This window comes from Haemorhous mexicanus, chromosome 30, assembly GCF_027477595.1.
Source record: "Haemorhous mexicanus isolate bHaeMex1 chromosome 30, bHaeMex1.pri, whole genome shotgun sequence".
Taxonomy (NCBI): domain Eukaryota; kingdom Metazoa; phylum Chordata; class Aves; order Passeriformes; family Fringillidae; genus Haemorhous; species Haemorhous mexicanus.
Genome location: NC_082370.1, coordinates 4,127,121 through 4,149,209, shown reverse-complemented (window position 1 = coordinate 4,149,209; position 22,089 = coordinate 4,127,121). Strand labels below are relative to the sequence as shown.

The following is a 22,089-nucleotide window of genomic DNA, read 5'->3' as shown; positions in this document are numbered from 1 at the left end:
GGAATGGGGACTGGAAATGTGGGAATGGGAGCTGGGAATGCGGGAATGGGATCCAGGAATGGGAGCCAGGATGTGCTCAGGGTGTTCCCAAAGGAGCTTTGGGATTTGCTGGGAAGAAAGCCCAAAATTCCTGGAAAAAACTGGAATTCCCAGGTGGGAATCACATCCTGGACAAGAATGTTGCTCCTTCCCGAGCAAGGGGACCCCGAACCCCCAAATCCCAGAGGAAAATCCATCCTCATCCTCTCGGGAATTTCCCATCCTGGGAGGTTCTGGCTCCTCCAGCCGAGGGTTGGATCCCAAAATCTGGGATTGAGGAACACCAGGAGCAGCTCCCAAACCCCTGGAACTGGGAATTGATCCCTTTGATCAGGGGCTCCCCTTAACTGGGGTCTCCCATTGATCAGGGGCTCCCCTTAATTGGGGTCTCCCCTTAATTGGGGTCTCCCCTTGTTTGGGGTCTTCCAAATTCCCACCAAACCCCGCAGTCACACCAGGCTTGGCTCTTTGGGAAAGAATTTTCCAGACTTTGGGAAGTGAAGTTTTCACCCTGGGTTGTTCAAAGTGAAGATGGCAAAATAATAAAAGAAATTTGAGATGGATAAAAAAAAAAATCAAAATTTGAGTGGGATCTAGAAATCCAAAATTCAAGGCAAATTAAAAAAAAAAATTAAATTCGAGGTAAATTAAAAAAAAAATCAAAAATCCCAGGGAATGAAAAGCTGAAAATCCGTGGGATCCCCAAAGCAATCCCAGGTCCCTGCGTGCCTCCAGGAGGGCTCGGGAGCGCAGGTGATTCCTCAATTGTTCCTCGGATTATCCCTGCTGGAAAATCCCTTGCCAGCCGCTCCTGTCTCCGCAGCGCGGAGTCTCTAAAGGGTTAACGCGGCCGCGCTCGGCCCCTGCGGGCGGAAATCGGCCCCAAGTTCGAATTGCCCGCAGGAATCGCGGCCGGGAAGGAGCCGGGAAGAGCCAGGGGTTCCAATTCCCGCAGGAATCGCAGCCGGGAAGAGCCGGGCATGGCCCGGACCTGCCGCGAGTCCCAGTTTTATTACTACGGCATCAAATTCGCGCTCTCCGCCTACGCCACGCTCTTCTCGGTACGTTCTTCCCCGTTTTTCCCATTTTTTCCCCCGTTTTTCCCATTTTTTCCCCCATTTTTCCCATTTTTTCCCCCATTTTCCCCGTGTTTCCCAGCGTTGTTGCCGGTTTTTCCCGACCGGAATTGCCTTTTCCAGCCCCTTTCGCTTTTCCGCGTCCCAATTTCCCCTTCCCAAACCCCAAATCCTTCAGGAAAACCCGCGGTGCCTCCAACCCCCCGGGGCCCGCTCCAAACTGGGCAATTTAGGGCAATTTTGGGCTCCAAACGTGGCGATTTTGGGGTGAACCCGCGGGTTCTGGGGTTTTTTCCAACCTTATCCTCCCCCGTGATTCCTTTGTGGCCGCGAGTCCCTTTTGGAGCAGAAAAAAACAGGAAAATTAAATTTTTTCACCCCCCAGGTGCCCTCTGCAGACATCGAGGGGGTTTCAGCCACGTTTTTCTTGGAAAAAATCCCCAATAAATTAATTTTTAGGCGGTTTTGAAGCCCTGGACTCTGCTCGGGGCGGGATTTCCCCGCACCTGGGAGCTGCAAACACCTGCGGGAGGCGGGGAGGGGAAAACCGGGAATTCCACCCGTTGTGGGGTCTCTTTTTGGGGTTTATTTTGGGTAATTCTGACTTGATTTCCAAATATTTCTTCCCCAGGGTTAAATAACCCCGGGGTGGGGCTGATTTTTCAGGTGTGGGCGCAGAAATTCCTCTGCAGGTGCCCGGAAATGGTTTTAATTTCAGTTTTGATTTTTGACCCATGAATGAGCTCGGCCAAGGCCAAAAATCACCAAAATTTGGTTTTTTTTGGGATTATCTCCCGGATTTTCCAGGCTCTGTCAGGTGGGAAAGCTCTGAGGGGCCAGAGCTCTGTAATGTTCCCAGAAACCCCAAAAATTCTGGATTTCTCCCACGTTTCTGGCTCAGGGTGGAGTTTTGGGTGGGATTTGTTCAATATTCCAAACAAATCCGGGGCAAATCCCAACATTTGGGTTCCCAAGGAGTCGATCCTGCCCAGTTTGGGGTTTCCCAGAGGTTTTTGGGGTGCTGAAGGGGTTGTGGGATTTTCTTCCCAATTCCACTCTGGGAATTGTGGATGAACCCTGGGACAATTCCCGGATTTTTGGGGGAATTTTGGGAGAGCTCTGTGGAGAATCCGCCAGCGAGAAGCTCGGATTGGTCCAAAAAACGGAAAAACAACCCCAAAAAAACCCCACTTTGGGCAGTTTAACCCCTCCCACCTCCATCCCTGGGATGTTCCCAGACAGGAATTCTGCTCCAGGGAATCCAGAGCCTTTCAGCCTGACCTAATTCCGGCCTCATTTGCATAATTGCGGCCCAATTAATTCCTGGACAATTCTTTTCCCACAAAATGGAGAGCGGATGTTTCAACTGACCCTGATAATCCTGAAAATCCTGAAAATCCCAAAAATCCTAAATTCCGTGGTTTTGGAGTCACCTCCGTGGTTTGGGGATTCCGGGGAGGGAATTCCATGGGTTTGGTGTCCAAACCAGGTCTGGGAGGTTTTAATGAGGGAATTCCATGGATTTGGTGTCCAAACCAGGTCTGAGAGGTTTTAATGAGAGAATTCCATGGATTTGGAGTCACCTCCATGGTTTGGGATCCCTTGTAGAGAATTCCATGGATCCAGGGTCACATCCATGGTTTGGGGATCCCTTGTAGAGAATTCCATGGATCCAGGGTCACATCCATGGTTTGGGGATCCCTTGTAGAGAATTCCATGGATCCAAGGTCACCTCCATGGTTGGGGATGGTGAGGAGGGAATTCTATGGATCTGGAGTAGTGTCCACAGTTTGGGGATCCTGGGGAGGGAATTCCATGGATTGAGTCCAAACCAGGTTGGGAGGTCTTGAGGAATTCCATGGATCTGGAGTCCCCTCCATGGTTTGAGATGCCAGGAGGGAATTCCATGGATCCAGGGTCACCTCCATGGTTGGGGATCCTGGGGAGAAAATTCCATGGATTCAGAGTCCAAACCAGGTTCTGGGAAGTCTTGAGGAATCCCATGGATCTGAAGATCCATTCCATGGATCTCCAAATCCCAAAAGCCCTAAAAGCCCCCGAAACCCCCCAGAATCCCGGAGTAATTCCCATCAATGCCCGTGCAGCTGCTGGGGCTGCTGCTCCTGGCCGTGGGGATCTACGCCGAGGCGGAGCGGCAGCGGCACCGCACGCTGGAGGGGATCTTCCTGGCGCCGGCCGTGCTGCTGCTCCTGCTGGGATCCTGCGTCTTCCTGGTGTCCTTCGTGGGCATGGTCGGCAGCCTCCGCGACAACCGCGCCCTGCTCCGCACGGTGAGGGCAATTCCACGGATCCGGGGGCGTCTCTGTGGAATTCCATGGATCCGGGGTCACCTCCATGGAATTCCATGGATCCGGGGGTCATCTCCATGGAACTCCATGGATTTGGGGTCATCTCCATGGAACTCCATGGATTCCGGGGTCACCTCCATGGAATTCCATGGATCCGGGGGTCATCTCCATGGAATTCCATGGATCCGGGGTCATCTCCATGGAACTCCATGGATTCTGGGGTCATCTCCATGGAACTCCATGGATTTGGGGTCATCTCCATGGTTTGGGAATTCCATGGAGGGAATTCCATGGATCCAGGGTCGTCTCCATGGATTCTGGGTTTGTCTCCATGGATCCGGGGTCACCTCCATGGAATTGCATGGATCCGGGGTCACCTCCATGGAATTGCATGGATCCGGGGTCACCTCCATGGAATTCCATGGATTTGGGGTCATCTCCATGGTTTGGGAATTCCATGGAGGGAATTCCATGGATCCGGGGTCATCTCCATGGAACTCCATGGATCCGGGGTCATCTCCATGGAACTCCATGGATCCAGGGTCACCTCCGTGGATTCTGGGTTTGTCTCCATGGATCCGAGGTCGTCTCCATGGAACTCCATGGATTCCGGGGTCACCTCCATGGAATTCCATGGATCCAGGGTCATCTCCATGGAACTCCATGGATCCGGGGTTGTCTCCATGGAACTCCATGGATTTGGGGTCATCTCCATGGTTTGGGAATTCCATGGAGGGAATTCCATGGATCTGGGGTCGTCTCCATGGATTCTGGGTTTGTCTCCATGGATCCGAGGTCGTCTCCATGGAACTCCATGGATTCCGGGGTCACCTCCATGGAATTCCATGGATTTGGGGTCATCTCCATGGTTTGGGAATTCCATGGAGGGAATTCCATGGATCCGGGGTCATCTCCATGGAACTCCATGGATCCAGGGTCACCTCCGTGGATTCTGGGTTTGTCTCCATGGATCTGGGGTCGTCTCCATGGAATTCCATGGATCCGGGGTCACCTCCATGGAATTCCATGGATCCAGGGTCATCTCCATGGAACTCCATGGATTTGGGGTCATCTCCATGGTTTGGGAATTCCATGGAGGGAATTCCATGGATCTGGGGTCGTCTCCGTGGATTCTGGGTTTGTCTCCATGGATCCGGGGTCATCTTCATGGAACTCCGTGGATTCCGGGGTCACCTCCATGGAATTCCATGGGTCCGGGGTCATCTCCATGGAATTCCATGGATTTGGGGTCATCTCCATGGTTTGGGAATTCCATGGAGGGAATTCCATGGATCTAGGGTCGTCTCCGTGGATTCTGGGTTTGTCTCCATGGATCCGGGGTCATCTTCATGGATCCAGGGTCATCTCCATGGATCCGGGGTCATCTCCATGGAATTCCATGGACTCGGGGTCATCTCCATGGTCACCTCCATCGCTTGGGAATTCCATGGATCCGGGGTCACTTCCATGGATCTGGAATCATCTCCATGGAATTCCATGGATCCGGGGTCACCTCCATGGATCCGGGGTCATCTCCCTGGAATTCCATGGATCTGGAATCATCTCCATGGAATTCCATGGATCCGGGGTCACCTCCATGGATCTGGAATCATCTCCATGGAATTCCATGGATCCGGGGTCACCTCCATGGATCCAGGGTCATCTCCCTGGAATTCCAAGGATCTGGAATCATCTCCATGGAATTCCATGGATCCGGGGTCACCTTCACAGTTTGGGAATTCCATGGATTTGGAGTCACTTTCATGGTTTGGGGATGCCAAGGAGGAAATCCCACGGTGTTTTCCCTCCCGAGGTCCATCCCAGGGTGTGAATTCCCAGGAAAGTAGAAATTCCCAAGGAACAGTGAATTCCCAAGGAACAGCGAATTCCCAGGAGCAGTTTTGTGGGAATGGGGTGGTGAAAAGCCAGGAATTGCTGAGGACAGGAAGGAGCAATCAGAGCCCTTGTGGGATGGGGACTTGTCCCTTCCAGGAGAATTCCCAGAACAAAAGCAATCAGGGAGAGAGGCCCTGGAGGAGCTCTTGGAGCTGAGCTGGGCCTGGCAGCTGCAGCTTTGGGGTTTTTTATGGAAAAACAGGGAAAGTGTGTTTTAAAGGATCCAGATTTGTGTTTTGAAGGATTTGGGATTGTCTTTAAAAGAATCTGGGATTGGGTTTAAAAGGATCCAGGTCCATGTTCAAAAGGATCAGGATTTGTGTCTAAAAAGATCTGGGATGGTGTTTAAACCGGGATCTGTGTTTTAAAGGATCTGGGATTGGTGTTCCAAAGCAGCCAGGCTGGTTTCTCCACTGACTTTTCCCCCAGGGCCGTGCAATTCCCGCTGGAATTTGGCTGATTTGTGCCTGCTCATTGCAATTCCTGCTGGAATTTGGCTGATTTGTGCCCGCTCAGTGCAATTCCCGCTGGAATTTGGCTGATTTGTGCCCGCTCAGTGCAATTCCCGCTGGAATTTGGCTGATTTGTGCCCGCTCAGTGCAATTCCCGCTGGAATTTGGCTGATTTGTGCCTGCTCAGTGCAATTCCCGCTGGAATTTGGCTGATTTGTGCCTGCTCAGTGCAATTCCCGCTGGAATTTGGCTGATTTGTGCCCGCTGGGGTGGAGCTGACAGCTCCATCCATCTCCCGCCTCCGCAGCCGCTCCGCTCCCGCTCCCGTTCATCCACCGGGAACGCGCCGGTCCCGACGGTCCCAGATCCCCGGGATCGATGGCCTGGAAACCCCAACCCCGACCTGTGGGATTCGGGCTCTGGAGGAACAGGAATTAACCCCAAATTTTCTCTGGAGGAACAGGAATTAACCCCAAATTTACTCCGGAGGGAGAGGAATTAACCCCAAATTTTCTCCGGAGGGACAGGAGTTAAACCAGGCAAATTCGGCGTCTTGGGGCTGGAATGTCCGGATTTGGGAATAATTAAGGAGGAACAAAACCTCAGAGATCGTTAAGGGAGGGAAGGAGCAGCTCCCAGAGGGATTCATCAATTCCCGAGGTTGCTGCGGGAATTGGGATTGATGAGCTCGTTAGCGGCCGCGTTAATTGAATCGGAATTGAGCGGCTCTTCCTGACTCAGCATCCAGGCCCGGAGAAAGATTTCCTCGGGAAGTTTCTCCAAGAAATCCAGAATTTGTTTGGAGCTGTGTGCTGGGGGAGACCCTCGGGCTCCTTCCCAATCTCCTTCCCAATCCTTCCTGATCCTTCCCAATCTCCTTCCCGATCCTTCCTGATTCTTTCCCAGTCACTTCCAGGTCCTTCCGGATTCCTTCCCAATTTTTCCTGATCCTTCCCAATCCTTTCCTGATCCTTCCCGATCCCCTCTCCGGGATGGACGGTGACACGTTGGGACACGGCCACCAAGGTGGAATTTCCAGCAGAATTCCAGCAAAACCGGAATTCCGGTGGCGAATTCCTCCTTTCCCGGTTGGGGTCGGATCCGGGACCATCCGGATCCTTCTTCCATCTCCTCCTTCCAGTTCTTCTGGGTGCTGCTGCTGATCTTCCTGACGGAGCTGCTGCTGATCCTCGTGGAGATCATCTTCGAGAGCAAGGTGGGACAGGGACACGCCCGGCATTCCCGGGAATTCCGTCGGCATTCCCAAAAATGGGATGGTTATCTCCAAAAATGGGATGGTCATTCCCAAAAATTCCATTGTCATTCCCAAAACCAGAATGGTCATTCCCAAAAATGGGATGGTCATTCCCAAAAATGGGATGGTCATTCCCAAAAATTCCATTGTCATTCCCAAAAATTCCATTGTCATTCCCAAAAATGGGATGGTCATTCCCAAAAATTCCATTGTCATTCCCAAAAATTCCTTGGTCATTCCCAAAACCAGAATGGTCATTCCCGAATATGGGATGGTTATTCCCAAAAATTCCATTGTCATTCCCAAAAATGGGATGGTTATTCCCAAAAATGGGATGGTCATTCCCAAAAATTGAATGTTCTTCCCAAAAATTCCATGGTCATTCCCAAAAATGGGATGGTCATTCCCAAAAATTGAGTGGTTATTCCCAAAAATGGGATGATCATTCCCAAAAATTCCGTTGTCATTCCCAAAACCAGAATGGTCATTCCCGAAAATGGGATGGTCATTCCCAAAAATTGAATGTCATTCCCAAAAATTCCATTGTCATTCCCAAAAATTCCATTGTAATTCCCAAAAATTCCGTTGTCATTCCCAAAAATGGGATGGTTATTCCCAAAAAAGGGATGGTCATTCCCAAAAATTCCATTGTCATTCCCAAAAATTCCATTGTCATTCCCAAAAATTCCTTGGTCATTCCCAAAGAACTGAATGGTCATTCCCAAAAATGGAATCATTGTTCCTAAAAATTCCGTTGTTATTCCCAAAAATGGAATCGTCATTCCCGAAAATTGAATAGTCATTCCCAAAAATGGAATTGTTTTATTCCTGACCATGGAATTGTCATTCCCAAAACTGGAATTGCAACTCCTCGGGATGGAACTCCGGGATGCAGCAGGAGTTTCAGAGTTAAATGAATTTTAAATTAATTTTAATTAATTGGGATGATATCAAAAGTGAATTAAACCCCGAATGAAGAGGGAATTGTGGGCAGCACAAATCCCCCTCTGGAACAATGGATCTTCATCAAACCCCAATCCCAGAATTAATTGGATTTCAGGTGAAATCAGCCACGACCAGGAATTAATATCGATATGCAAATCAGCTTCATTGATATGCAAATGAGGAAAAGGAAAAATCAGGCGGAGAAAAATTCCTTGGTTTGGATGTGGCAGGAACGGATCCAGACAGCTCCAAAATTGTGGATTTCATCCCAAAAATCCCCCTGGGATGGGGTCAATCCCTCCTCTGGTGTGAAAAAGGTGGAATTTGGTGCTGTTTTTCCATGGGTTTTCCCAACTTTTGGCTTTCCCCATCCCAGATGAACGAGGTTTTCCACTCCAACATCCAGGAGGGAATCCGGCACTACTACGACGACCTGGACTTCAAAAATATCCTGGATTTTGTGCAGGAAAAGGTGTGGATGGGGAAAGGGGGAAGTTTCTCAAGGAATGCTCAATCCCATGCCCCATTTTCCCTGGATTTTTGGGGGTTTCCCCTGGATTTTTGGGGTTTTCCCCTGGATTTTTGGGGGTTTCCCCTGGATTTTTGGGGGTTTCCCCTGGATTTTTGGGGGTTTCCCCTGGATTTTTGGGGGTTTCCCCTGGATTTTCCATTTTTATTCCCATCCCTGGGCTGTTTTCCTTGGATATCTTCACTTTGGGATTTTTTTGGGTTTTGCCTCCCTGAGCTCAGCCCAGGAGGATTTTTTGGGAATTATCTTGGGATTTGTGAAAAATGAAGATCCCAAAACTTGAGGAGGGAGCTCTGGGAATCCAGGAAAATCCTGAAATCCGTGCCTGGGATGGAGCAGAGCAGGAGCACCCCAAGAATTTTTCCTGCTTTTCCTTGGAAAAGGGGAGCAGAGGGAAAAGCCTCTCCCAAAATCTGCTCCTGGATCAGTTTGGTGCTTAAAAAGTGGGAACAATCCAGACCAGGCTCATTTTTATTCCGTGGAGGACTCGGAGTGACTTTGACTGGAATTTTTTTTTATCTTCGCTGCAGGACAAAAAGAGATTTTTTAATTTGAATTTTTTCCCTTTGTAGCTGCAGGATTTGATCCCAATTTATCCTGACAGGAAGAGAAATCCCTGGGGGGCTGGTGGGGATTTTGTGGGATGGCTGAGAGCCCCCAGATCCATCCCTGCCTCGGGAAAAAATGGATTTGTCACCTGGAATTAGAGCATGGAAGTGGGGATAGATCTGAGCCATGCCCAAATCCCTCTGAAATGGAGATAAATGGGAAAAATTCCCTTTTTTTTTTTACCCTTCAACTTCCCTGGGAGCAGGAAAAAATTGGGGAATGGGATTGAAATTCTGGGATGGGTGAGATCCTAAAATTCCCTTTTCCCATCCCAGGTTTCTCCAGCCTGGCCTTGGACACTTCCAAAGGATCCAGAATTCCCTGGGAATTCCATCCCAACCCTCCCATTATCCCAATTAATTAGGATCCCAATTAATGATCTCCCATGATCCCTGTGCCCACAGGAATCCATTCCCTCTTCTGATCCCAAACCCTTTTCCAGAATCTTTAAGGAGTTTCCAGGGCTGGAAATTCCCTGGGAATTCCATCCCCACCCTCCCCAGGGAGGGATTTCCTCCCAAAATCCCAACCCCAGCTCCCTCTGGAGCAGGAATCCCTCCCCTTTTCCCCTGGACTTTTGGGGTTTCCCAGCTCTCCCCTCTCCCTGTGCTTTTCCTGCAGTTTTCCTGCTGTGGAGGGGACGAATTCCGGGACTGGGAGGTGAACCAGTACCACCAGTGCAACGGCAGCGGGGCCCTGGCCTGCGGGGTGCCCCACTCCTGCTGCGTCCGAGGGGTGAGCGGGGAATGTCCCAGGAATGTCCCAGAATCCCAGGGAAAATATCCCCAAATCCCAGGGGAAATATCCCAAACCCCAGGGAAATCCCCTCATTCCCCTCTTCCCCACTCCTGCTGCGTCCGAGGGGTGAGCGGGGAATGTCCCAGGGGAATATCCCAAATCCCAGAGAAAACACCCCAGAATCCCAGGGGAAATATCCCAAATCCCAGGGAAAATATCCCAGAATTCCAGGGGAAATATCCCCGAATTCCGGGGGAAATATCCCAGAATTCCAGAGGAAATATCCCCCAATCCCAGGGAAAATACCCCAGAATTCCAGGGGAAATATCCCCCAATCCCAGGGAAAATATCCCAGAATTCCAGAGGAAATATCCCCCAATCCCAGGGAAAATATCCCAGAATTCCAGGGAAAATGTCCCACAATCCCAGGGGGAATATCCCAAATCCCAGGGAAAATATCCCAGAATTCCAGGGGAAATATCCCCCAATCCCAGGGAAAATATCCCAGAATTCCAGAGGAAATGTCCCACAATCCCAGGGGGAATATCCCAAATCCCAGGGAAAATACCCCAGAATTCCAGGGGAAATATCCCCCAATCCCAGGGAAAATATCCCAGAATTCCAGGGAAAATACCCCACAATCCCAGGGGGAATATCCCAAATCCCAGGGAAAATATCCCAGAATTCCAGGGGAAATATCCCCCAATCCCAGGGAAAATATCCCAGAATTCCAGGGAAAATACCCCACAATCCCAGGGGGAATATCCCAAATCCCAGGGAAAATACCCCAGAATCCCAGGGAAAATATCCCAGAATTCCAGGGAAAATACCCCAGAATCCCAGGGAAAATATCCCAGAATTCCAGGGGAAATATCCCCCAACCCCAGGGAAAAAATCCCAAATCCCAGGGGAAATATCCCAGAATTCCAGGGAAAATACCCCACAATCCCAGGGGAAAAAAATCCCAGAATTCCTGGGGGAAATCCCCAAATTTCTGAGAAATCCCCTCTGCCCCACTCCTGCTGTGTCCGAGGGGTGAGCAGGGGGAACACAATCCCAGGGAAATCATCCCAGAATTCCAGGAAAAAAATCCCAGAATTCCAGGAAAAAAATCCCAAAATTCCAGGGGGAAATCCCTAAATTCCAGGGAACAATATCCCACAATCCCAGGGAAAATATCCCACAAGTCCAGGGGAAAAAAATCCCAAAATTCCTGGGGGAAATCCCCAAATTCCCAAGAAATCCTCTCTACCCCACTCCTGCTGCGTCCAAGGGGTGAGCAGGGGGTCCCAGAATTCCAGGGAAAATATCCCAGATTTCCAGGGAAAAAATTCCCAGAATTCCAGGGAAAAATCCCAAGAATTCCTGGGAAGTCCCCTCTGCTCCACTCCTGCTGCCTCAGAGGGGTGAGCAGGAAAAATATCAAAATATCCCAAAATTCCTGGGGGGGAAATCCCAAAATTCCAGGGGAAAAAAATCCCAGAATTCCTGGGAAAAATCCCAAAATTCCAAGAAAATCCCCTCCAATATTTTGTGAAGGAAAATGTTGCTAAAAATTGGTTTCATCCGGGCCTGCTCCTGCAGGATTCCATCCAGGATGAAACCTCAGGATCCTGCAAGGCCGGGAAATGTTGGGAGAACTCCCAAAAAGGCAGCGAGGAGAATTCCTCATCAATCCCTCATTGTTTTTCATGGAAAAAGAGGGAAATGTGAAGGGCTTTAATTAGCCTGATATGCAAATGAGATGCAGATTTGAGCTGCTCTCTAATCAAGGCCTTGATTAAGGGTCCTGCGGCTCCTGGAGATGGAAGCAGGGGTTCCTGCAGGGAGCTTTTCACACTCCCCTGGATTTTTTGGGACAATTTGGTAAAAATAAAACCTGAGCAGGTTTAAGGGAAAAATCCCCTGAATCCAGAGAATTTGGGGAACTTTTTTTGGGAATGCTGAAGGTGGCCTTGGAGCAGCCTGGGATTTTGGGATGTTGTCCCTGGTGTGGGATGGGGTTCACGGCCCCTTCCCACCCAAACCACTCCAGGGTTCCCTGAGCTGGGTCTGGAGGGGGCTCCAGGAGGGAAATCCAGGAATCTCCATGAATCTGCGGAATTCCCGGGGTTTTTCCAAGAGGGAAAGGCCCTGCCTGTGGCTCTGAGGTGTTTTGGGAAGTGAGGCCTCCCCAAAGGCTCCAGAACCTGGGAAGCACCAAAACCTTGGGATGGATTTGGCCTCGTTCCTCGAGGAACCAGCCCCAGAATTCCAGGAGAGCCAAATCCCTTGGGAATTCCCTGGCCTTGAATCCCATCCAGGGCCACCCCTGGGGACAATTCCCACTGTCCCAGGTGGCTCCAGCCTGGCCCTGGACACTCCCAGGGCTCCAGGGGCAGCCCCAGCTCCTCTGGGAGTTCCATCCCAAAATCCCAAAATCCCATTTCAATTTCCCACTTTAAGCCATTCTCTGTGTCCTGTCCCTCCATCCCTTATCCCAAATCCTTCCCCAGCTCTCCTGGAGCCCCTTCAGGTCCTGGAATGTTCTGGAAGCTCTCCCTGGAATTTCCCTTCTCCAGAGGAGCATTCCCATCTCTCCCAGCCTGGCTCCAGAATCCTGGAATGGTTTGGGTTGGGATTTGCCCTGAAGACCCCTCAGTCCCAGGGACACCCCAGATTCCGAGGGTTGTCCCGTGCTGGGCCCCTCCAAAATTCCCAATTCCCTTTGGATTTCTGGTGTTCTCCCAGGATAGACCCCTCCCCTTTCCTGGGATAGACCCCTCCCCTTTCCTGGGATAGACCCCTCCCCTTTCCTGGGATAGACCCCTCCCCTTTCCTGGGATAAACCCCTCCCCTTTCCTGGGATAGACCCCTCCCCTTTCCTGGGATAGACTCCTCCCCTTTCCTGGGATATACTCCTCCCCTTTCCTGGGATAGACCCCTCCCCTTTTCTGGGATAGACCCCTCCCCTTTCCTGGGATAAACCCCTCCCCTTTCCTGGGATAAACCCCTCCCCTTTCCTGGGATAAACCCCTCCCCTTTCCTGGGATAGACCCCTCCCCTTTCCTGGGATAGACCCTCCCCCCTCCCGGGATAAACCCCTCCCCTCTCCCGGGACAGCCCCTCCCCTCTCCCGGGATAAACCCCTCCCCTCTCCCGGGACAGCCCCTCCCCTGTCCCGGGATAACCGTGCCCGTTCCCCGCAGGCTCCCGGCGGAGTGGTGAACACCCTGTGCGGGTACCGCGCCCTGGACAAGGAGGTGACCTTGGAATTTTTGGGAATTCTCTGCCCCTTCTTCCCCCAAATCCCACCAGTCAAACGCTCCCCGCGGGAATTCCCCTTCCCCAGCTGCTCCCAGCCCGGTTTGGGGCTTTTCCCTGGAATTTTGGGGCGCTTTTGGTGCCCTGGGATTCTCATCTGGGAATGGCCTCAACCCTTCCCAGCAGGAGAAGGATCAAGGGATCAGCAGGATCCCCTCGGGGATCCCCCAAGTGCAGAAATGTGGGAATTCCTGGCAGAGTTCCCAGCAGAAATGTGGGAATTCCTGGCAGAGTTCCCAGCAGAAATGTGGGAATTCCCTGCAGAGTTCCCAGCAGAAATGTGGGAATTCCCTGCAGTGTTCCCAGCAGAAATGTGGGAATTCCTGGCAGTGTTCCCAGCAGAAATGTGGGAATTCATGACAGGAATTCCCAGCTCGGGCAGGCCCCATCTGAGGGAATTTGATGCTCCAGGATCTCTCCCAGGGCCCCAAAGTTGGGATTTAATCCCACCTCGGCTCCAAAACTTCCTTTGGAAGCACAAGAACAAAAATCCCTCCCCTGGGGCGGTGATTTGAGTCCAAAAACCCCAACCTGAGGGGGGGAAGCTGCGGAAAAGTCCCAAAATTCCCGGGAATTTGGGATCCTCTCTCTGCTCCGCAGCGCCTGGAGCTGCTGGGCACCATCCACGTCCGGGGCTGCATCCACGCCGTGGGGCTCTGGCTCAAGGACAACTTCCAGGCCACCCTGGCCATCGTCTGCTCCCTGCTGCTGCCTCAGGTACGGCTGCAATTCCCAAATTCCCAGCTGCAATTCCCAAATTCCCAGCTGCAGTTCCCAAATTCCTGGCTGTAATTCCCAAATTCCTGGCTGCAATTCCCAAATTCCTGGCTGTAATTCCCAAATTCCCAGCTGCAATTCCCAAATTCCCAGCTGCAATTCCCAAATTCTCAGCTGCAATTCCCAAATTCCCAGCTGCAATTCCCAAATTCCTGGCTGTAATTCCCAAATTCCCAGCTGCAATTCCCAGCTCAAAGAGCCCCCGGGATCAGGGGTGACCCCGCAGTTTTGGGGTTCTCAGCGCCGAGAGCTCGGCTCCTTTCCCCTGCTGGAGGGTGGGAAAAATCCTTTGGGATCCCATTTCCATCTGGGATTTGTGCTGGGGCAGGGAAAGGCATCCCAGGGCCTCATCCATTAACAGCTGGCTGCTAATTGGGAATGCTAATGGTGCTGCTAATTGGGAATGCTAATGGGGAGAAATCCACGGGATTCGGAGCCCTGATGGGTCTGGAGTGGTTATTGGGGAATGCTGGGGGCAGAAATCCCTGGAATGCTGCTGGAGCTGGAGTGGTGCCATTCATTGGGAATGCTGGGGGCAGAAATCCCTGGAATGCTGCTGGAGCTGGAGTGGTGCCATTCATTGGGAATGCTGGGGCCAAATCCCTGGAATGCTGCTGGGTCTGGAGTTGCTCCCGTGGCTGGGGGAATCCAGGATCCCACAAATCCAGGAGCATCCCGGCCCTTTTCAAAAAGGAAACCCCAATCCCTTGGGAGAGGTTGTGCACAAACTCTGCCTCCATCCATCCCTGGAATTCTCCTTTTCCCCATTCTGGTGTTCCCACCTGCTCTGTTCCCTCCATCCCCCACATTCCCTGTCACTCCCAAGGACTTCTCATCCCAGAATCCCTCCTGGCCTGGGGCTGGCTGTGTTCCATCCCGGGCTTCCAGCTCATCCATCCTTTTCCTGCCGCCTCCGTGTCCTTCCCTGCCTCCAGCCGTGGGCTGGGGACGTGCTCAGGGTGGGAATGAGCCTCAGAAATTCCAGCCTTGTTCTTCCAGCAGCTCTTAGGGATTGCAGCTCCAGCTCCTCCTTCCTGGGCCTTTCCAGGGATTTTTTTTAATGGAGGATATTCCAGAGAATCCTGGAATGGTTTGGGTTGGGAAGGAGCTTCAGGATCCCCTCCCACTGTCCCAGGCTGCTCCAGCCTGGCCTTGGACATTTCCAGGGATCCAGGAGCAGCCCCAGCTTCCCTGGGAATTCCTCCCCACCCAAAATCCCATCTCAATCTCCCCTTTCCCAGTGGGAAGCCATTCCCTGTGTCCTGTGCCTCCATCCCCTGTCCCCAGTCCCTCTCCAGCTCTCCTGGAGCCTCTTCAGGCCCTGGAATGTGCTGGAAGCTCTCCCTGGACTGGATCCTTCCCTTCTCCAGGGGAACATTCCCAGCTCTCCCTGGATCCTTCCCTTCTCCAGGGGAACATTCCCAGCTCTCCCTGGATCCTTCCTTTCTCCAGGGGAACATTCCCAGCTCTCCCTGGATCCTTCCTTTCTCCAGGGGAGCATTCCCAGCTCTCCCTGGATCCTTCCCTTCTCCAGGGAAACATTCCCAGCTCTCCCTGGATCCTTCCCTTCTCCAGGGGAGCATTCCCAGCTCTCCCTGGATCCTTCCCTTCTCCAGGGGAGCATTCCCAGCTCTCCCTGGATCCTTCCCTTCTCCAGGGGAGCATTCCCAGCTCTCCCTGGATCCTTCCCTCCTCCAGGGGAACACTCCCAGCTCTCCCTGGATCCTTCCCTTCTCCAGGGGAACATTCCCAGCTCTCCCTGGATCCTTCCCTTCTCCAGGGGAACATTCCCAGCTCTCCCTGGATCCTTCCCTTCTCCAGGGGAACACTCCCAGCTCTCTCTGGATCCTTCCCTTCTCCAGGAGAACACTCCCAGCTCTCCCTGGATCCTTCCCTTCTCCAGGGGAACATTCCCAGCTCTCCCTGGATCCTTCCCTTCTCCAGGAGAACATTCCCAGCTCTCTCTGGATCCTTCCCTTCTCCAGGGGAACATTCCCAGCTCTCCCTGGATCCTTCCCTTCTCCAGGGGAACATTCCCAGCTCTCTCTGGATCCTTCCCTTCTCCAGGGGAACATTCCCAGCTCTCCCAGAGCAGCTCCAGCCCCGGGATCATTCCCTGCCCCTCTCAGCACTGCAGTAAACCAGGAACTGCAGCAGCAAGCCCTCAGCATTCCCTGTTTTTCCCTTAAAAGCCGGCAGTTTTTCCCCACCCCCACGAAGCAGAAAAACGAGAGGATCCTGGAAGGTCCTGCCAAGGGCTCCCATCCATCCCTGAGAATTATTTCTCCCTCTGTCCCATCCATCCCGGGCTGGGGGCGGCCGCTCCCTCCCCGGAGCGTCAGTGCTGGAGATGGACGAGGCCATTCCTTGAAAAAGGTGGAATTTTCCCCCGGCCCGGCGTTCTCCAGGCCGGCATCTTCATCTCCCTCTGACAGGGATGGAGAACATTCAGCATTTCCTTGGGAGATTAATTTGGGATTTGTTCATTCTCCCCCACGGCTCCGGGGGTTCTCTGAGCTTTGTCGGGGTGGGAAAAGGGTATGAAAGGGATTTTTCCATCTGAGCTCTCCATAAATCCCAATTTAGGGAATGGGAAGCCAAAAAAGGAGGGGAAGAAACCCCACTTTGGGCTTTGTTAGCTCTGGGAAAGTCGGGAATTTTTCAACATTCTGGGTGAGCAGGATCCAGCCAGAACTGGGGAATGTTCCCAAATTTCCATGGCAAAGGGATTTTGGCAGGGAATTTTCCTTGCTGGAGTCAGGCACAGCCCATCCCCAAGGGAAAACCTCCATGGACTTCCTTTTGCCATTGGAAAATGGGGTGAAAATGGAAGTTTGAACCTTTTCCTTCATTCCCAATCCCCTTTCCCAGAGGAGGAGGAGGGGGAGAGGATCTGGCCATGGCTTCCCAGGAGGATTTGGGGCCATTCCAGCCCCAATTCCCAGTGGAAAACTGATCCATAGGAACCAACAGAGACCCCACGAGCTAAGCTGGGCTCTGGGATGGAGCTGAGCCTGGGAATTCTCCACGGGAGGCAGGAGTCAGGTTTAGAGGAACCACGGAATGCTTTGGGTCAGGAGGGACCTCTGGGACTTCCCATTCCATGGAATTCCCAGATTCCCACATGGATTTTTTTATGGATTCCCATAAGCTCCCAGGATTTATGGATTTTTTGTGGATTCCCAAAGCTTCTGGGATTTATTTACCCCCTGGGGGAGCAGCTTTTCCATGGATTTGCACCCCCTGGGCACTCCAATCCCGCAGCAAAAAGCCTGGGAAGGGTGGAATTCCATCCAGGAAGAGCAGGCACTTCCCTAAATTCCAAAGCCAGCAATTCCTGGATCCCAATCCCAGACAAAATTCCATTTTTTCCTTTTCCCAGCCTCAGCCCTGCCCTGTTCCCGCTCTCCCCCTCGGCGGCTGCTCCGAGCTCGGCGGTGCCGTAACCGCGCGGAGCCGATATTGGATCCATCCATAACTCCTGACAGCTCCGGGGATCTGGGGACGGGAACGGGGCCGTGACTCAGCAGCAGCGCCGGCGAGGGGATTTGGGATCATGGCTGAGGGGTTTGGTGGCTTTATTCCCTCTTATTCCCCATTTTCTATGGGATTCGGGATCTTGGATGGGTTTATTCCCTTTTATTCCTCATTTTCCATGAAATTCAGGATCTTGGATGGGTTTATTCCCTTTTATTCCCCATTTTCCATGAGGTTCGGGATCTTGGATGGGTTTATTCCCCTTGATTCCCCCTTTTCTCTGGGATTTGGGATCTTGGATGGGTTTATTCCCTTTTATTCCCCATTTTCTCTGGGATTCGGGATCTTGGATGGGTTTATTCCCCTTGATTCCCCATTTTCTGTAGGATTTGGGATCTTGGATGGGTTTATTCCCTCTTATTCCCCATTTTCTGTAGGATTTGGGATCTTGGATGGGTTTATTCCCCTTTATTCCCCCTTTTCTATGGGATTTGGGATCTTGGATGGGTTTATTCCCTCTTATTCCCCATTTTCTGTAGGATTTGGGATCTTGGATGGGTTTATTCCCCTTGATTCCCCATTTTCCATAGGATTTGGGATCTTGGATGGGTTTATTCCCTTTTATTCCCCATTTTCTCTGGGATTTGGGATCTTGGATGGGTTTATTCCCTTTTATTCCTCATTTTCTGTAGTATTCAGGATCTTCGATGGGTTTATTCCCCTTTATTCCCCCTTTTCCATGAGATTCAGGATCTTGGATGGGTTTATTCCCCTTTATTCCCCATTTTCTCTGGGATTTGGGATCCCCATTGAGGGGTTTGGATGGTTTTATTCCCTTCCACAATTCCCATTTTTTCTGGGGTTCCTCAGCAGGAGGAGCAGGAGCCATCCCTGCCCCAGACCCGGCTCTGTTTCCATGGGATGCACACACAAATCCTTCTGGGAGGCAAAAATGACAAATTTGCCCCCAATCCCACATTTCAAAGGGATCAGGATTGGGATTTGAATGGGGACTGATGACAGTTCAGTAATGGGAACGAGGCTGCACTTGACACCCGTGGAAATGGGATTGCAAACCCCAAATTCCCAAGGATGTGCTCTGGGTGGGGATCAGCACCATCCCATTATTATCCCATTATTATCCCGTTCTTATCCTGTAATCCCAGCAGTGTCCCCAGCTCTCCCAGCAGTTCCTGGAATTCCAGAGCCCTTCCCAAAAATCCCAGCCAGGATGAGGCAGCCTCGTCCCAGGCTGTGGGATAACAGGAAATTCCCAGAGATTCCCAGATTTTTCCCTTTTTCCAAGCCTGAATTCCCGGAGTTGGGAAAGCCCTGGGAGCCTGCAGCACCCCCAGGATTGGGATCGACCCCGTTCCCAGGGATTGGAACCACCAGGGATCCCTGGGGATCCTGGGAGGGACTGGGAAAGTGGGAATGGGGCGGGAGCCAGCTGAGGGTGGGCTCAGTGCTGGGAGAACATTCCAGGGATGGGATTTCCTGCTTTTTCTGGGTTTGGGATCTGGGGAAATCCCCTTGGGATCCACTTCCAGGTGGATTTGGGAAGGAAAGATTGACACTGAGCCATTTTGTGGGTTCTGTACGACCCGTCCTGGATTCCATGTGCAGGTTTGGACGGGATTTGGGGGAGAAAGACTGGAATGTTCCTGGAAGCTCCAGGTCCAGGATGGACTGGGAATTGTCCCTGTCCCCTTTTGGGATGTGTCCCTGATGCCTTTGGGATGTCCCTGATACCTTTGGGGTGTCCCTGAACCCTTTGGGGTCTCTCTGACCCTTTTGGGATGTTCCTGAACCCTTTTAGCATCTCCCTGACCCCTTTTAGGATATCCCTGACCCTTTTAGGGTCTGTCTGATCCTCTTGGGGTCTTCCTGACACTTTTAGGGTCTGTCTGATCCTCTTGGGGTCTTCCTGACACTTTTAGGGTGTCCCTGTCCCCTTTGGGATGTTCCAGACCCTTTTAGAATATCCCTGACCCTTTTAGGGTCTGTCGGATCCTTTTGGGGTATCCCTGCCCCTTTTAGGGTGTCCTTGTCCTCTTTGGGATGTTCCAGACCCTTTTAGGATATCCCTGACCCTTTTAGGGTCTGTCTGATCCTTTTGGGGTCTTCCTGACACTTTTAGGATGTTCCTGACCCTTTCAGGATGTCCCTGATCCTTTTAGGATCTCTCTGATCCTTTTAGGATCTCTCTGACCCCTTTTAGGGTGTCCCTGATCCTTTTAGGGTGTTCCTGACCCCTTTGGGGTGTCCCTGACCCCTTTAGGGTGTCCCTGACCCCTTTAGGGTGTCCCTGACCCTTTGGGGTGTCCCTGACCCTTTTAGGGTGTCCCTGATCCTTTTGGGGTATCCCTGACCCTTTTAGGGTATCCCTGACCCCTTTTAGGGTGTCCCTGACCCCTTTGGGGTATCCCTGACCCCTTTAGGGTGTCCCTGACCCCTTTGGGGTGTCCCTGACCCTTTGGGGTGTCCCTGACCCCTTTTAGGGTGTCCCTGACCCTTTTAGGGTATCCCTGACCCTTTTAGGGTGTCGCTGACCCTTTGGGGTGTCCCTCCCCAGGTGCTGGGGCTGGCCATGGCCTGGCTGCACTGGCAGCAGCTGAACGAGCTCCGTTCCCGCTGCGATTCCGTGGATTCCCGGCCGGTCCCGGCGGCTGCGGGCGCGGCCCCGCTGGATCTGCGCGGCGCCGGCTGCTGCTGGTGCCTGCCCCGGGAGGGCGGCTACGGAAACCCCGGGAATGCCGGCCCGGAGGAGGAGGAGGAGGAGGAGGAGGAGGAGGAGGAAGGAGCCGCCTGCCTCAAAGTGTGAGGAGCACTCGGACTCGGACTCGGACTTGGAGCAGAACGTTGGAAAAATGGGATTTTTCCTCTCAGGTCCTGGATTTCCTTTGGGAAAATTGGGAAAAATTTGGGAATTTTTTTTATTCTCAGCTCCTGTTGGGAAAAGTGTAAAAAAATGGGATTTTTTCTTCTCAGGTTCTGGATTTTCTTTGGGAAAACTAGGAAGAAATGGGATGGGATTTATTGATGTTCCCATAAAAGGCTGCAGGGAGCAAGGCCACGGTCGAGGTTCCAACCCTGAATTCATGGGGTGGAAGGGAAAACTTGGGAACAACTCCAGGGGAAATCCTGACCCTAAACCCACCCAGGGAAATCCTGACCCTAAACCCACCCAGGAACAATCCTGACCCTAAACCTGCCCAGGAACAATCCTGACTCTAAATCCACCCAGGGGAAATCCTGACCCTAAACCCACCCAGGGGAAATCCTGACCCTAAACCCACCCAGGGGAAATCCTGACCCTAAACCCACCCAGGGAAATCCTGACCCTAAACCCACCCAGGGGAAATCCTGACCCTAAACCCGCCCAGGAACAATCCTGACCCTAAACTCACCCAGGAACAATCCTGACCCTAAACCCACCCAGGGGAAATCCTGACCCTAAACCCACCCAGGGAAATCCTGACCCTAAACTCACCCAGGGGAAATCCTGACCCTAAACCCACCCAGGAACAATCCTGACCCTAAACCCACCCAGGAACAATCCTGACCCTAAACCCACCCAGGGAAATCCTGACCCTAAACCCACCCAGGGAAATCCTGATCCTAAACCCACCCAGGGAAATCCTGACCCTAAACCCACCCAGGGAAATCCTGATCCTAAACCCACCCAGGGAAATCCTGACCCTAAACCCACCCAGGAACAATCCTGACCCTAAACTCACCCAGGAACAATCCTGACCCTAAACCCACCCAGGGAAATCCTGACCCTAAACCCACTCAGGGAAATCCTGACCCTAAACCCACCCACAGGAAATCCTGACCCTAAACCCACCCAGGGGAAATCCTGACCCTAAACCCACCCAGGGAAATCCTGACCCTAAACCCACCCAGGGGAAATCCTGACCCTAAACCCACCCAGGAACAATCCTGACCCTAAACCCACCCAGGAACAATCCTGACCCTAAACCCACCCAGGGAAATCCTGACCCTAAACCCACCCAGGGAAATCCTGACACTAAAACTGCCCAGGAACAATCCTGACCCTAAACCCACCCAGGGAAATCCTGACCCTAAACCTGCCGAGGCTTGGGGGGGATCCCTGGGGGCTGAGCCTGGCTCTCTGAGGGATTTGGGATCATCCCATGGATGGGGCTTTGGGATCATCCCACAGCTGGATTTGGGGTCATCCCATTCATGGGGGTTTGGGATCATCCCAGTGCTGGATTTGGGGTCATCCCTTGGATGGGGGTTTGGGATCATCCCAGTGCTGGATTTGGGGTCATCCCTTGGATGGGGGTTTGGGATCATCCCAGTGCTGGATTTGGGATCATCCCATGGATGGGGGTTTGGGATCATCCCAGTGTTGGATTTGGGGTCATCCCATTCATGGGGGTTTGGGATCATCCCACAGCTGGATTTGGGATCATCCCATGGATGGGGCTTTGGGATCATCCCAGTGTTGGATTTGGGATCATCCCATGGATGGGGGTTTGGGATCATCCCACAGCTGGATTTGGGGTCATCCCACAGCTGGAGCTCCCTGCCATTCCCTGAGCTCCAGCCACAGGAGCCAGAGCCGTTCCCCTCCCAAAACCCACAGAAGAAAATCCCCCCCGTGCCCCACAAACCCAAACCCCGCAGCTTGGGCTGCATTTCCCACATCCCA

The 22,089-nt window shown here is 52.3% G+C and overlaps 1 protein-coding gene across 5 annotated transcripts; it reads left to right on the top strand.

Annotated features, from left to right (window-relative positions):
- Positions 1-826: 826 nt before the first annotated feature.
- On the top strand, positions 827-20,395 carry LOC132339871 (tetraspanin-15-like). Of its 5 annotated transcripts, none has more exons than XM_059870435.1 (8): positions 828-1,100; positions 3,187-3,406; positions 6,914-6,988; positions 8,349-8,444; positions 9,732-9,845; positions 13,037-13,090; positions 13,752-13,868; positions 19,981-20,395. In XM_059870435.1, exons 2-8 carry the CDS (start codon positions 3,209-3,211, stop codon positions 20,227-20,229), a joined length of 903 nt encoding a protein of 300 aa, XP_059726418.1. In that variant the 5' UTR covers positions 828-1,100; positions 3,187-3,208; the 3' UTR covers positions 20,230-20,395. The 5 variants fall into 5 exon arrangements, with proteins under 5 accessions (XP_059726421.1, XP_059726419.1, XP_059726418.1 ...); XM_059870437.1 differs by lacking the exon at positions 19,981-20,395 and adding an exon at positions 17,311-17,443 and having other exon boundaries at positions 831-1,100; positions 3,221-3,406; XM_059870434.1 differs by having other exon boundaries at positions 832-1,100; positions 3,221-3,406.
- Positions 20,396-22,089: the final 1,694 nt, after the last annotated feature.